Source organism: Chrysemys picta, chromosome 13, assembly GCF_011386835.1.
Source record: "Chrysemys picta bellii isolate R12L10 chromosome 13, ASM1138683v2, whole genome shotgun sequence".
Taxonomy (NCBI): Eukaryota; Metazoa; Chordata; order Testudines; family Emydidae; genus Chrysemys; species Chrysemys picta.
In genome coordinates this window covers 25350964-25366164 of record NC_088803.1, presented here as the reverse complement: position 1 = coordinate 25366164, position 15201 = coordinate 25350964, and the positions used below count along the sequence as shown (strand labels likewise).

At 50.4% G+C, this 15201-nt stretch overlaps 1 protein-coding gene across 2 annotated transcripts in view; it reads right to left on the bottom strand.

Moving 5' to 3' along the window:
* The window catches only part of MTCL2 (microtubule crosslinking factor 2), an 85865-nt gene extending 78994 nt beyond the window's left edge, over positions 1-6871 (bottom strand). Inside the window, exon 1 of one of the 2 annotated variants that reach the window (XM_005295425.5) lies at positions 5907-6871. In XM_005295425.5, coding sequence (XP_005295482.3) covers positions 5907-6566 — 660 coding nt within the window. In that variant the 5' untranslated portion in view covers positions 6567-6871. The remainder of the gene's footprint in view (positions 1-5906) is intronic. The other variant, XM_005295424.5, reaches the window with a different exon arrangement.
* Positions 6872-15201: the final 8330 nt, after the last annotated feature.

The following is a 15201-nucleotide window of genomic DNA, read 5'->3' as shown; positions in this document are numbered from 1 at the left end:
CAACGTATTGGTTTTTGCAATACAAAAGCAATAGATTGGTGCCAGGTTGGCACCATTCATTTCAGCCCTGTAATACAAGATGGGGCAGGTGGGGGGGGGGGGGGGGAGAATGGTATGATGTAACCTAGCCACATCTCTGCTGGGATTGTTGTTCAGGTGCGGTATGTATTCCTGTGCTGTGAAAACACAATAAGTATTTTTGAAAAGCAGTAGCTATTCTGATCTAGCTCTGGAAACCAGAGAGTCTGTAAACCCAGGCTCCTCCTCCACTGCGCTGGGCAAATAACCAGATACAGCACATCTGTTTTACACTGATGTGCAATAATGAAAGGCTGGACTGTGTCTTCTGCACACGGCAACCTGGAAGAAGAGATTCTCAAGTGCTGCAACACCCCACTCCCCACTGCATCTTGCCAGCAGCCAGCAGACAGCTCAGCAGAGATTAAAATGTGTTAAGGGGAAAAAAAACAAACAATTCACAGCTTTACGCTTGCCCCCATAAATTAACAGCCAAACAGCTGAGAGCTTCGATCAATGCTAACTCAAACATGCAACATTTCAAAAATAAAAAGGGGCCGCAAAGTCTCTTTCCTCACACTCCGCATTCAGATCACACACAACTAGCAGGATATTCCACAAAGCACTAGCTACAGAGAGCACTGATGACTGGGGTGGCCACATGCACCCGGTGTTCTACAGCAGAGCAGCAGGCACTCTCCTCTGCAGGATGGCAAGTGAGTAGCCTGCAGAGGTGACAGGTCCCAGAATGCAACCCTCCACCTTGATGCGAGCAGAGACATGCTGGGACCTATAGTCTCCTGGGGCCACAAGGCCATGTTTTAAGATGGGAGCGGTAGCAATCTGATCCCATTAACAAAAACTAGCAGCAGCCTTGGGGGTCCTGTCATGTTGCCAACAAAGCCTGGGCACTTCTGCAGGAGAGGGGCCTATTGGCAGAAGCTCATCAACACATTTTGTTGGCATCTCCTGTTCCCTCCTGGCCCGTTCCATTAGGTGAGAACACAAAACATCATCAACCAGAGCCCAGCACGAACTGTTCACGTACAAAAAAAAAGGGGGGGGGCGGCGCATGACAATACAAACCAACTGGCCAAGGTTATTGGAGGGGGGGAGGGGCGCTAACAAGCCTAATTCTGGGATGAGCAGAGTCAGGTTTAGAGCCCTGGGCTGTAGCAGGTCTCAGTCCATCTGTTAATGTTTGTAGCATGACCCTTTTCTGTCTGAACAGGGATTGGTCTGAAGGCTTTGCCCTTCCCTCATTCCAAACTAGATCTCCAGTCCCCATTCTTTGTCTTCACATCCCTCCGCAGCTGCTGCCGTATCACATCTCACATTTTCCATTTTGCTTAGCAGGGATTCGGGGGTCCTGCTCACCACACTGCTGGGTGACAACAAGGCAGCTGGTGGGGCTCTTAAAGGCACAGCTCCTCCAGTTGAAGAGCTCACAATCTGAACATGAATTCTGTTGTCTCTTAGGGGAAATGCTTTTAATAGAATCCCGATGGCTGAGGAGGGTCAGGGCAAGTGCACACAACAGAGCTCCCACACATATCTACAGTAGAAGCCAGAGGGGAGCAGACCTCTCCCTCCAATATTCCTGATCTGAGAGAGGAAGAGGTATCAGCAGTCGGGTTTAGAGGTTTCAGTGACTAGCTTCTGTCCAATTGTACAAATCGCACTGCACTTCTGGGATAATACAGCACAGACCGGGACGCACACAACTTCAAATAGGGTCATTTTAAAGACCTTGTGCATGTTCCTGGTCCTCCCCCATACAAGATACGAATTATTATCTATCCAGTCACAAGCACAGAGCTGAGCAGAACTGATGTGTTTGTGCAAAACCAAACCTTAGGCCTTGGCTACACTGGCAATTCACAGCACTGCACTTGCTGCGCTCAGGGGTGTGAAAAAACACCCCCCCCTGAGCGCAGCGAGTGCAGCGCTGTAAAGTGCCAGTGTAATTAGCGCCTGCAGCGCTGCACGCACGCTCGCAGCGCTGCAAGCTATTCCCCTCGGAGAGGTGGAGTACTTGCAGCGCTGTGAGAGAGCTCTCGCAGCGCTGGCGGCGCAACTACACTCGCGCTTCACAGCGCTGCCGCAGCAGCGCTGTGAATCCGCGAGTGTAGCCAAGGCCTTAGTGGCACTTTGCTTCTGGATCTCACTTTAGCCAAACCCTGAACGTTTGGATGTGGTTGGGAATCTAAGCGATTCTGGTTTTAACCTATCTTACTAAAGATTAGACAACATCCCAGACCCCAAGAGCCAGCAGCTTCGGCGCAGCACAGAGATCCCTTCCAGCGCTGCCAATATTTTAGCAAGGAACTCCCACAAAAATTTGCCCTCTTAGTCTTTGAAAAACCCTGTGTCCCAAGGATACATGTGCAGCAGAGAGGAAAGGGTGAGGGTTGGAATTGGTTTATTTGTTTTCCATTTAAACAGGCACTTTTTATAATCATAGCCAAGGTGGGAGGCAACACCAACTGGCTAACTTATATGAAGCTGCACTTTGCTGGAAGTGTTTATACTTTGATGCTCATAAATATACTGTGCATAATGCTCACATAGACATGCTCTACTTGGGCAGTCAGAAATGGGACAAGGAAGGACCTCCTCCTCAGGAATCTCTTTCTTTAATACCTGCTTTTGGTGGAAACACACAGCATGCCGAAGACAAAGCATTTGGACTTCACTTATTTTCTAGGCCTCATGAAAATACTGATTTATCAATAACCAAGAAGGATGAACTTGAGTCAGGAGAAGCTCTAGCTCAACCAGACATTGTAGGCTAGCTGCAAAAAACACTGGGAGAGATTCTTTGGACTGTCTTATTCAGAAGCTCAGACTCACTCGATGATCATAATGATCCTTTCTGGCCTTAAAACCTAGCAATCTATGAACGCTTCTTTCAATTTGGAGCCAATTTTATCAAGTGGTTCCCAGGGTCGCACTCCACCACATCGTTATTCACGTACCCCCATGTGAAAACTGTGCAGAATTCACACAGCAACTTGTTTTCTTTTGCAGTGCACAGGAGGGCATGTCTGTCTGTGATTTCTAACCAGCTGGAGCACAGTGTACTACTCCGCAGCCCCAGGTTGAGGGTTCAGGAAAGGAACCTGAAATAAGCTGCTTATAACTGGTGTGATCAGAACTACTGACACTTTGCCACACTCCACGTGTAGTACTGTAGCAGAGCATCACTCATCCACTTGGGAGCTCTTCCCTAACGTCAGGAAATATTGCTGTACTATTATACAGCCTACTATGTATTCAGCTACAGAAATGCAGGAATCGTACTATACACGAGGGCTTGAAAAAATCCATCCACCAGTCCCAAGATGAAAGTTCTGCTTGGTGAGTGCCTAACTTAACAACTTCTTCAGAATTTCAGCTCTCCCATTTTAAACAAAAAAGTGTCTCGTCCCCATGGTTGCAAAGCAAACCTTCCAAAGGTGACCCACCTGAAATCAACACGGCGCTGACTTCCTGAGTCTGCAGACAGCAATGCCTCTGCAGAATTAGATCAGTCTCACTCTACTGCACTTTGGAAAGGTATGAGCAGCAGCATAGCTGGGCTCTAGAGTATGAATATAAAAGATGAAGTCTCCAGCCGGGAGAAATTCACCCCAGTAGAAACCCAGCCCCTCTTCCTTCCCAGCAGCAGGGGTGGCAAAGGGGATAGGGTGCTGTAATTGTCACCCTGGCATTGCCATGGGCCTCAAGTTGAATCCCCGTTTCTCATTTTATAACCAGTAGGATTGAATCCTGCCAGCGTCTAGTAAGATGTGTAACCATGCTACATATGCACATTGTCACCAGAAAGGGATCACAGGGATGTGTAATTATTTAAGCTGGATAGACAGAATAGTTTTCAAATACATTCCTGGGAAACTGGAGGATTCTCATCTGTATTTTCTAACAGACAGTAAATCAAAGCCCTAAAGCTCCTCCTACTAATCCTGGTAGGAGTTTGGGCTCCAGCTGTGAACAAGAGCTTTGCTAATGGACAAAAGGCCTCGGGAAGCATCCCCAAGTGTGTTACTTCTGCACAGTGCTCATCTCAGAGCTGAAATCCCAACACACTTGCAATCTTTTGGCCTCCGCATCTGAGAACTGCCCTGTCTTCCAACCTGAATCCTCAGCACCAGCAGGTGTCAAAGAATAAAAATCACCTTTCTGAACCCACTCCTGCTGTGACGTGGCTCTCCAGATTACAGAGATGACTATGTATATCTCATCCAACACCACATCGCCTAGGCACATTTGGGGGGTGGAAGGTACCTGCAGCCCACTTAGTCCCATTTTCCTGTACTTTTCTTTAAAGTACAGTCACAGCTACAGATTTTCCTGTACTCTCCAGCAATACTCAACCTGTGCATCACAGAGAACTTTGCTCATTGTCCCAGCCTGGATTCAGACCAGTTCCCTACAGGTAAAAGCTCCTTTATCCCATTCCCAAACACCAAGCCCTCCATCCTGTTTCACGTGTTAATGAATTAGATAGCAAAGCCACAGGCCTGGAAAATGGCCCCGAGGCACACGCGGGCGCCATGCTGACAGCACACATGAGAAAGAACTAATGGAAAAGTAAATGATTTGGAAAATCTGTTCCCCAAAATGAGGCCAACAGCATCAACACGTGCTAGGTGAACCAGTCATTGTGTTTCACGGTGGCAATGGGTGTACTGCAAGAGCATCACACTTGCTTTGCTCTGTTCCTGTGAGCAGACAGGGATGGCAGAGTGGCAGCGTGAGCCAGAACATCTGGCAGACCTTATTCCATACTGACCAGCCCCAACCCCATTTCTACATCAGCTGTTAAGCATTACACCTCCACCACACAGGCAAGTGGGCAGAGCCACATTTGGTTAAGGATGGTGATCCTTTTCCAGAGCTGAGAAATCTCCCAAGTCACAGGTCTAATGAGCTTTGAGCAGAATTTTTAACATGTCATTGTTTGTTTCTAAGGTCTAGGAAATGTTGTTACATTGCCATGACAACTTTGAATATCTGCAGCAGTTCTGTATCAGAATACTGAAAGGGCCTGTCTGCCTGAAGCCCTGACTTCCTGCCAATGTACTTTCAAAAAAAAAAAAAAAAAAAAAAAAAGCCACCCTACTACTTTATTTGGCTTTGCATGAACTGAGTCTAAACCAGTAATCCACAGCTTTTAAACCAGGCTGGGGCAAACTGCACCTCTGCAAATGGGGCAAGGCCAGAGGCAATGCATATAGTGAGCAGTAAGGCAGGGGGACAGTATGGGGCTAGTGAACCAGACCCGGAGCCTGTCCCCCAGGCCAGCACCCCACAGTGATCTGTACAGACCCTGCTGCTCCCTCTAGCAGCTGTACCTGGCAGCCTCTTTATGGACTTTCCTACAACACCGAGCTCCAGGCAGCCCCTGAGCCGGGCTTCCACAGCCACCGAGCCGTGCCCGCTGCTCTCAGACCAGCCTCCTCCTGGAGCACTAGCCCGCTGCTCGGCAGGGGGCCTGGACACAGCCCGGCCCGGCCGCCCTCCGAGCCAGGGCTGCGGCTGACAAGCGATGAACCTCACATCACCCAAACACAAATCTAACGGCTCCGCAGCCGCTCCCCGCCCAGGGCCGTGCCCCGCCCCGGCACAGCTGGCCTTTGGGGGCGGGAGAAGCGAGAGGCCGGGGCACAACACAGCTGGAGCCCGAGTGACACCCACCCTCCCCAGCACCTAACAACCCCCGACGTGCCCGGTCCTCCTGCCCCGGACAGTGACCCAAACCCCCCGCCCGCCTGCCGTCCGGCCCCGATACCGCTCCAGCAACTCCCTGCGCCAGGTCCGCTCCGAGCCCTGCCACGCCCCGTGGCCCTGCGTGCCCCCTGCCCCGCGCCCGGCCAGCCCCGCACCTTGAGATAGTCGTTCTCGGAGCGCAACTCCTCCAGCTCCCGCGCCAGGCCCTCCTGCCCCGCGTCCAGCAGCTCCTCGGTGAGGTCGGAGAAGGCCAGCGAGGTGCTGAGCTGCAGGCGGCTGCTGGCCATGGAGGCGGCGGAAGGCTCGTCGGGCGGCGGCGAGATGCCCTGGCCGGAGAGCAGGGCCGGGGACTCGGGGTCGCTGCCGCTGAGCCCCAGCTCCAGCGAGAGCAGCTTGGCCTCCTCCGAGGCGCTGCAGTCCGAGCCCTCCGAGCTGCTGTCCGTCAGGCTCAGGGGGGGCGGCGGCTCCTCCCCGGCTGGCCCCCGGCACCGCCCCTTCGCCTTGGCCCCGGCCCGGCCCGGAGCCCCCTTCCCGGAGCCCCGGCCCCCGGCGGGCTGCGGCTGCTTCCCCTTCTTCTCGGGCCGCCCGTCTTTGCCCCCACCCGGCCGCCGCGAGTTCCCGGGTCCCGCGCCCTGCTTCCCGCAGAGCGAGGCCGGCGAGCCGGGGTGGCTGCCGCGCCGGCTCTTGGCCAGGGACCAACCGGGCACATCCTTGGGTCTGGCCGGGGATGGCGCCCGCTGCAGCTTCTTCTTCTCAGGCGGCGGCGCTGGGGCCGGGCTGACGGGCTGACTCGGCTCCGCCTCGGCCGCTTCCATGCCGGCTGCGCGCTGCTCACCGGCCCCGGAGCCTCGGGCTGAAGGCGCGCATCCCTCTGGGCGCGCCAGGGATCGCAGCGCCGGCCCGGGAGCTCCGCGGCTTGCTCCGGGAGCTGCGGCGCGCCCCGCTAGCCGGACGCTTGGGATCGGCGCGCTGGTCCCTGCTGCGCCCGGGAACCGGCTGCGTGCTGGGCTGTAATCAGCGCCCGGTGGCCCTAAGCGCGTCCCTTTGCCACGCCACGGGGATGCTTCCTGCGCCGGCGGCAGCGCTGCTCCGTCTGGATGTCTCCGCCCAGCAGCCGCCGAGACGGTGACGCGCACGGTCTGGGAACAAAAGGCGGAGACGGGAGCCAGAGGGGCAGTGGGATCCTCAAGGCAACAGCGACCCCTTCTCTGGCTGGGCTGCGAGGGGGAATTTCCTCCCGGCAGTCAGAGCCGCGCGCCGCGCTGTGCGGGCACTGAGCGGGCAAGACGGTAGCTCGGGGGCTGGGGAGCAGCCTCCCTCTACTGGCCTCAGCAACAGCCAGGAAGAAAATTAGGGCTCCCTGCAAGGTACCATAGGGGTTGGGACCTTCCAGACACCCCAAGGAAAAACATCTTAGAGCCCCGTCTGTCTTGTGGCTCCACCACCCCATCCTTCCTGCTCAGCTGCCCCAACCTCGCTGGGCCAGTCTGGTATTCCACCTTGGTGCCACAGTCTGCCCGGGATATCAGCTGGCAGCTCCTTCATGGAGCCAAGAGCAGGGGCATGTACCTTGAACGGTTCTTCACCCCCTCCCCGACACCTGTCCCTTCTGCGGCATGAGGGAGACCCTGGTGCACGTCTACCTGGAGTTTACCAGACTGCAGCCCCTTTTCCGGCTCCTCCAGAACCTTCTCCTCAGGTTCTGGTTGCACTTTTCCCCGCACCTCCTGATCTACGCTCACCCCATCCATGGCCCCACAAAGTCATGAGACCTCCTCATCAACCTCCTCCTGGCACTGGCCAAGGTCGCCATCCACCATACCAGGAGGAGGAAGGTCCTTTGCGACTGTGGGACCTATTTCTGCTCCTCCGTCAGATCATGTATCTGGGCAGAGTTCCTCTGGGCTGCATCCACTGGTCACTGGAAGCCTTCGAGGAGCAGTGGGCGCTGTCTGGGATTCTCTGCTTGGTATTCCCTTCCAGCTCCCTACTTTTGACCCTATGACCCTCACTCCTGTCCCCTGTTCATTAGTTGTCCCCCAACTTCAGTTGAGAACTTGGTTCAGTGGCTCCTCCCCTTAGGCTTGGGAGGGGCCTTTAGAGCAGGATGGGCTTGCGCTCACTCTTCCCCAGATCTTCAGTAGGTACCCTAACTTCCCACCCCATGTAAGTTTTTTGTGAAACGCTTATTGTCAGCTGTGGTGCAATTCTTTTTGCGATACTGACCATATCACCACTAAAGTCTGTTCTTCAGTCTCTCTAAGAGAAACACTGTCTTTGATGTAGCTGCTGCTATACAAGTTATACCCACATTGCAAACATTTACAAAACATCGTAAACATGGTAGGACTCGGGGCATGTGAGGGGCCTGCAGAAATACAGCAAAGAAGACACAAAAGAGTAAAGACCCTTCCTATAAAGCAGGGGTCTCAAACATGCGGCCTGCTGAGTTATTTCCTGTGGCCTGCCATAGGTGCCGACTCTGGGTGCTCTGGAGCTGGAGCACCCACGGGGAAAAATTAGTGGGTGCTCTGCACCCACCAGCAGCCAAGCTCCCCTCCTCCACCCGCCTCACCTCCTCCTCCTCCTCCCCCCTGAGCACACCACATCCCCGCTCCTCCACTTATCTCCCAGCGCTTCCTGCTGCCAAACAGCTGTTTGCATGCTCCGAAGGGGTGGGGGAAGCCGGAATGTGGCGCACTCAGGGGAGGAGGTGGGGCTGGGGCGGGGATTTGGGGAAGGGGTTGGAATAGGGGCAGGAAGGGGGCGTGTTTTGCTGTTTGAGTGAGGTGGTTTGGCATTCTGCTTTAGCTGCTGTCTGCTGAAGGTGGAAGGTTGCAGTGCTGTGGGATGAGCGATTTGGGTGGGAAGTTCTCTTCAGGGTGGCGGTTGGGTGGTTTTGTTTACTTGAATCAGATCAACGTGCCTCTATCCCGCACACTTTCAGGACAGCACCTCCTGCCTCCTGTTACAAGACGTGTGCTCACACACTGCACATGCTCCCCGCCTACAAACTGCAGCTGGCTGCTGCCTTCCCCTTCAGCATTGTCATTCTTTTGTGTACAACATGAACTAGGCGGCTCTTCCCCCACAGGAACGGTTACAACAGAACATCACCTTGTGGAAGCTAGTGTCCTCTTTGCCTTTAACCCCAGCCCAGGTGCTCAGAGCTGGGGGAGTCTCAGGGACAGCATCCTGCACATGTTGCCATACCTCTGACCCCAGAGCCTTAGACTACCTTTAAATCAACAGACAGGAGTCACAAGAGACTAGACCACCAGAGCCTAAGCTGAGACCAGCAAACTCATATCATGTAACATCAGTTTGGCTTTAAATCCTAGATTCAGGAGGTGAAAGCCAAGTGTCTTGCCCAGGCTCTCCATTTTCCCTTTCAGATCAAATCCCTCTTGGTGCCTCCAGAGTAGCTGACGGGGCAGGCGAGCCATGCTATGTTCAGCAGGCCCCCACAGGTCTCACTTAGCTGTAGTTGTTCATTTTTGACTATTCTTTTGTATCGTTGTATGAAAAGGTTTCAATCATGTGGCCCTCAAGCCAATGTACTAGTCCTCATGTGGCCCTTGAGGTAATTTGAGTTTGAGATCCCTGCTATAAAGCCTCCAAAGTACTTTCATGAATAACTCTCTGAGCCCTCACTTAAACCTTTCCCCACGCCTGGAGCCCCTCCAACATCTTGCTAATCATCATGGAAATCTGTTCACTGGGAGGATGGTGAAATCCATTTTGAGCCCTTTACCTTAATATGAACCTAACATTCACCTAATGCATGCACAACCTTCTGGTGGCTGGGCCCCAGCGGGTCTTTGGCTCAGTGGGAGAATTGTCCTTAGGAAAAATGTCAATACGTTGATAACTAGGGGAAAGCCTGGGGGAGGGGTATGGTTTCAGAGCCTCAGGCCCTGCTCTTATAGATTCATAGATTCATAGACTTTAAGGTCAGAAGGGACCATGATGATCGTCTAGTCTGACCTCCTGCACAACGCAGGCCACAGAATCTCACCCACCCACTCCTGTAATAAACCCCTAATCTATGTCTGAGCTATTGACGTTTACATCATTGTTTAAAGACTTCAAGGTGCAGAGAATCCTCCAGCAAGTGACCCGTGCCCCAAGCTGCAGAGGAAGGTGAAAACCCCCCCAGGGCTTCTGCCAATCAGCCCTGGAAGAAAATTCCTTCCCAACCCCAAATATGGTGATCAGCTAAACCCTGAGCATGTGGGCAAGACTCACCAGCTAGACACCCAGGAAAGAATTCTCTGTAGTAACTCAGATCCCACCCTATCACAGGTCATTGGGCATATTTACCGCTAATAGTCAAAGATCAATTAATTGCCAAAATTAGGCTATACCATCTCCTACATAAACTTATCAAGCTTAGTCTTGAAGCCAGATATGTCTTTTGCCCCCACTGCTCCCCTTGGAAGGCTGTTCCAGAACTTCACTCCTCTGATGGTTAGAAACCTTCATCTAATTTAAAGTCTAAACTTCCTGATGGCCAGTTTATATCCATTTGTTCTTGTGTCCACATTGGTATGAGTTTAAATAATTTCTCTCCCCCCACCCGGTATTTATCCCTCTGATATATTTATAGAGAGCAATCATATCTCTCCTCAGCCTTCTTTTGTTTAGGCTAAACAAGCCAAGGTCTTTGAGTCTCCTTTTATAAGACAGGTACCAATATACCCTGTCATAAATCCCAAATTGTTATTTAAAATGTTCAGATTAATCCAAAAAGTGGAGCGTACTATGGGAGCATAAACTTTGTCTCACACGGTTCATACACACACTCTTCTTACAGCCATGTTTTTGAACGCAGCCTCTAAAATTGCTCTTGCAAAGGCGTGTGTGTACAAAAACTCAGATTTGGATGTGCAAACTACATTTGCATGCATGCAGTTAGTAGGCCTCTAAGTGTCCAGAGTGAATGCACAGACACAGCTTTACACACACAAATCCACATTTTCTGTGTGCAGAAAAATGGCAGGCACCACTCAGAGTCTGCTTTGGAAAATGCCTTATTGAAAAGGTCCCTGTAGCCTGAGCCCATCTAACTGCAGGGTGAAGGCAAAGCTGTCTAGCTAGTGTCATTTATACAGAACTTTGCACCATAGCCTTTAAGCCCTGATTAGCTTCAGGTTTGTAATGCCAGAGAACACAGCGCCCAAGCTATTCCCTTTTCTCTCTGGAGGAAAATACAAATCCAGGCAAGTACTCTAGCAAGCTGCATTCATCTTTAATTTTAAATAGAGGTCTATGCACAATAGAGTTGGTTCCTAGATTCCTGGCAAGTCACCTATGTGGCCTCCTCACAGACATAATGTTTGGGGATCCCTACTTTACAGTACCCCAGACTTTATTGTAACCCAGAAGTACAAGAAAAGCCATCTCCACACTCCTCCTTTGCTTTCTTTAGTGCCAAAGGCTGCTGCTAAGACTCCCACGAATGGAGCAGTCACTCTGGACTTATCCAGAATGAGAGAGGGAGGGCCACGAGAGCCTCCCCTGCAGCCTCAGGTGACAGGACTCCACCTAGGAAGCTGCCATGGGTGACTAGGTCAACGTGACTATGCCTCCTGGTCTTCATAAAGCAGCTTTGCATCAAGCTAAGCCCAAGAAAAAACATCATTTCATGACAAGCCCAAGAGACCCTCATTCAAAGATTAGTTCAAAGCCTGCAATAATACCTTCAAAGAGCCACAGAGCCCACTGTCAACACACCAATGGATAATTTGAGGACACCTCACTGAAGCCTCATTGCTAGTCACAGACCCTCCAATAAAGAGATGCACTAAGTACATAAGGATGAAGTCGTTTTTTTCCCCTTTGTAAAGCTGATGTTGTCACCAAGACCTTTTCTCTCCCCAGAGCTTGGGATGCAGTGTTTTCAACCTGGATGGATTCTCTGGGCCAGAAGGGCCAGTGCACCCCAGCATTTTACTGACTCAGATAGCAAATGAAATCAGAATTTGCAAACATATGACCATAGGACTGTAAGGAACCTCCTGGGTCATCAAATCCAGTCCCCTGCTATTATAGGCAATGCCATCATATCATCCCATTAATCCATTTCCCAAACTCCATTCTAAGCCTAGTCAGGTTTCTTGCCCCCCACACTTCCTCTTGGGAACCTGTTCCAGAACCTCACTCCTCTGCTATTTAGAAACCATCTTCTGTTTTCCAGCCTATGTTTATTCATGGCCAGTTTATACCTATTAGTTCTTGTACCAATGTTGTCCTTCAGCTTCAATAACTGTTCTACCTTTATAGAGAGCAGTTTGTATTTATAGAGAGCATTAGATCCTCCCTCAGCCTTCATTTTGCTAGGCTAAACGAGCCACACTCTTTTAGTGTCCTCTGGTAAGAGAGGCTCTCCATTCCTCTGATCATCCTAGTAGCCTTCTCTGCACCTGTTCCAGTTTAAATTCACTCTCACCCCAGGGACCCCTCACCGATTCCCATGTCTCCTCCTCTCACTAGTGACTCTGCTTTGAGTTTATCTTCCCCAGATGCACGATCTCCTTTTCTTGGAGATGACTGTTATTTCCTCCCCCCATCTCTGATCTCTCCAGACCCCTTGCTGCTATTGCACGGCCCTGCTTGGTGTTCTCATTCCAATTTAGGACCAGCTGTGAATGCCATGAACATGCTGCTTGCTCCCTCTTCCAGACTGTTAGCAAAGCTGTTAAACAAGACCAGGCCTAACAGAGATCCCTCAGGTACCAGGGCCAGATGCCTCCTCACAGCTCACTACTTTCCCATCACTCCTTGCCTAGGCCCTGCTGCCAATGTTTAGTCCATGTGGCAGTGTTTATACCCAAGCAGATTAAAATGAATTGTGAGCAGCCTAGTTTCGTGGACCTGCTTTCCTTCAATGTGTTTATAGAAGCCTTTCTGGCTCTCCTGTCACCTCATTCCACTTTATTACCGCCTTAACCTTGTCCTGGAATTCTTAACAGAACTGGGCACTCTTTTTTGGTGCCTCTGCCTTCTCCCTTGCCAGGACAGAATTCCTTAACCTCCGGCCTTGGAGCAGCCGGTTACTGAGCCGTTTCTTGTTCCTAGCACTCTCCCTTGTCACAGGAGGTGCCAACCGTTGTACTTTCATTGTGGTTTCTTTTACTATTCCTCAGCCAGTGTGTGGCCAGAGCGGGGTGTCTGAGGACTTTATCAATTGCTAGCAGCAGGTGACAATCCTAAACCAGACAGAGCAACAACCCCTGGACCTTAGCACGTCTTCCCTTCAGACTTCACTCACCAGATTTTTTAAAACCCATTTTATTTCATCATTAACACACACGAACTTTCCATACAAGAATTAACAAACCTAATTCATAACTCGTATGTGTCAACGTTAACAGAGCCACACTCACTACATTGAATTCCTCAACACTTGCTTTCTGGAGTCTAATCTCTTTGTACACCGGACCGTGGGAATTACCAGCATGGATCAGACCCAAGGTCTATGGTACCCTAGTGTCCTGTCTCTGACAGTGGTCAGTATCAGAGGGAGATGTAAGAACCATTCAGTGACCGATGTGGGCTTGTCTCACCACATTACGTTTGCTGTGCTGTGTGCATCCTCTTTTCCTTCCTAGGATGAATTTCAGGCATTGATAATCCCTGGTTTCAAGAATATTATTTATTCTCACAGGAGAATAGGAAGACGAGGTGGATGAGGTAATATCTTTTATTGCACTAACTTCTGTTGGTGAGAGAGACACAGAGCTCTTCTGCAGGTCTGGGAAAGGAACAGGAATAGAATAGGAAGGCAGGAATTGCCTGTCTAGAGATCCAGTTAGACTGGAATCCTTGTCTCCAACAGTGACCTGGACCAGATGCTTCAAAGGAAGATACAAACCTCTCATAAAGGACATGCAATAAACATGACTATGGACTATGTTTTTTTCCTAACCCAGGTAGGTACAGCCTGATCCAGAGCCCACAGAAGTCAATGGAAAGACTCCCACTGACTTCAATGGGCTTTGGATCAGGCCTTAGCAACTGGTTCACGTGCTAAAGCAGGAAGGTTTCTAGCATTCATTATTTTATACCTCTGTCCCGTCTCCTCTCTTTCACCTCTTCCCTACACTAACCAGTCCTACTCCTTCTCTCCTGGGCTGGAGTTATTTCCATGCATCTAATAATTTTGGTGATGGGAGGTGAAAACTAAACCACAATATTCAAGCTAAGGTTGTGTATATAGTGGTGTAAGCCATGTCTAGTATCTCTCCATCCAGCATTGTGTCTTGTTTGTGTGTTTGACCACTGAGCAGGTACACCTCTACCCCGATATAACGCAACCCAATATAACACGAATTCGGATCTAACGTGGTAAAGCAGCGTTCCGGAGGGGCGGGGTTGCGCGCTCCGACAAATCAAAGCAAGTTCGATATAATGCGGTTTCACCTATAACACAGTAAGATTTTTTTGGCTCCCTAGGACAGCGTTATATCGGGGTAGAGGTGTATTTTCATTGAGCTGTACACAACAATGGCCTGGTCCTTCCCTGCATGGTTGCTGTTAGTTTAGAGCCCATGACTGTCTATGAGCAGTTCATACTGTTTCCTCCAATGGACACTACCGTGCACTCGTCCACATTGACTTTCATTGGCCATTGTCTTGCCTAGTTGCCTAGCTTTGTTAAATAATTCTGAAGTTCCACAGAATACTCCCTAGATGTGAGCAGTCTAAATCATTTTGTGCTATCCATGTATTTTGCCAACTCCTTGTTCATTCCATCTTCCAGATCTTTAAGAAATATATTAAATACCCCTGTTCCTAGCGTGGATTCTTGGGACACCCCACTCCTGCAAACTGGCTATTTGTACATTTTGTTTCCTCTCTCTTGTCCAATCCTGACTGGACAGAGATGACATGGTCTGTATCAGTTCCCTGTCATGGCAGTGTAACTCACAGAACCAGGTTTCCGAGGTGAATGCTCATTTGATTTCTGCAAATATTCACCAATGTCCATTTCCAAAATCCCTGTTCATGCTAATTTTTTGCCAGTAAACCACATATTCCCAGAAAGCCAAAGGGACATAAATACAATCAGACCAAATTCATCTACAAATTCAAATTGATGTTTGGGGAAAATAGGTTGTAGGTCAGTCTGCTCTGCAGCTGTATCATTTGTATGCGGATGTCTCGTAAAATATTACATTACCAGAGTGTAAATTAAAAGGGGTATTTGGCTGTACTCAGGAAGTCCTGTGACACACACAGCAGCTGCAGGCAAAGGATGCTAAGCAATCAATGGCCCCATCACAGTACTGTTGTCACTGAGCCAGGGGACTTGGTTGCAACATGGTTGTCTCCTGACCCGATTAAAACATGGTTAAAATTGTCCTTTAAAGGGAACCTAACCATGTCTGTGTGGGCAAGTTCAAACACCAAACTGCCCAGGGTTTTAACAGGTTACAAGGAATGGCT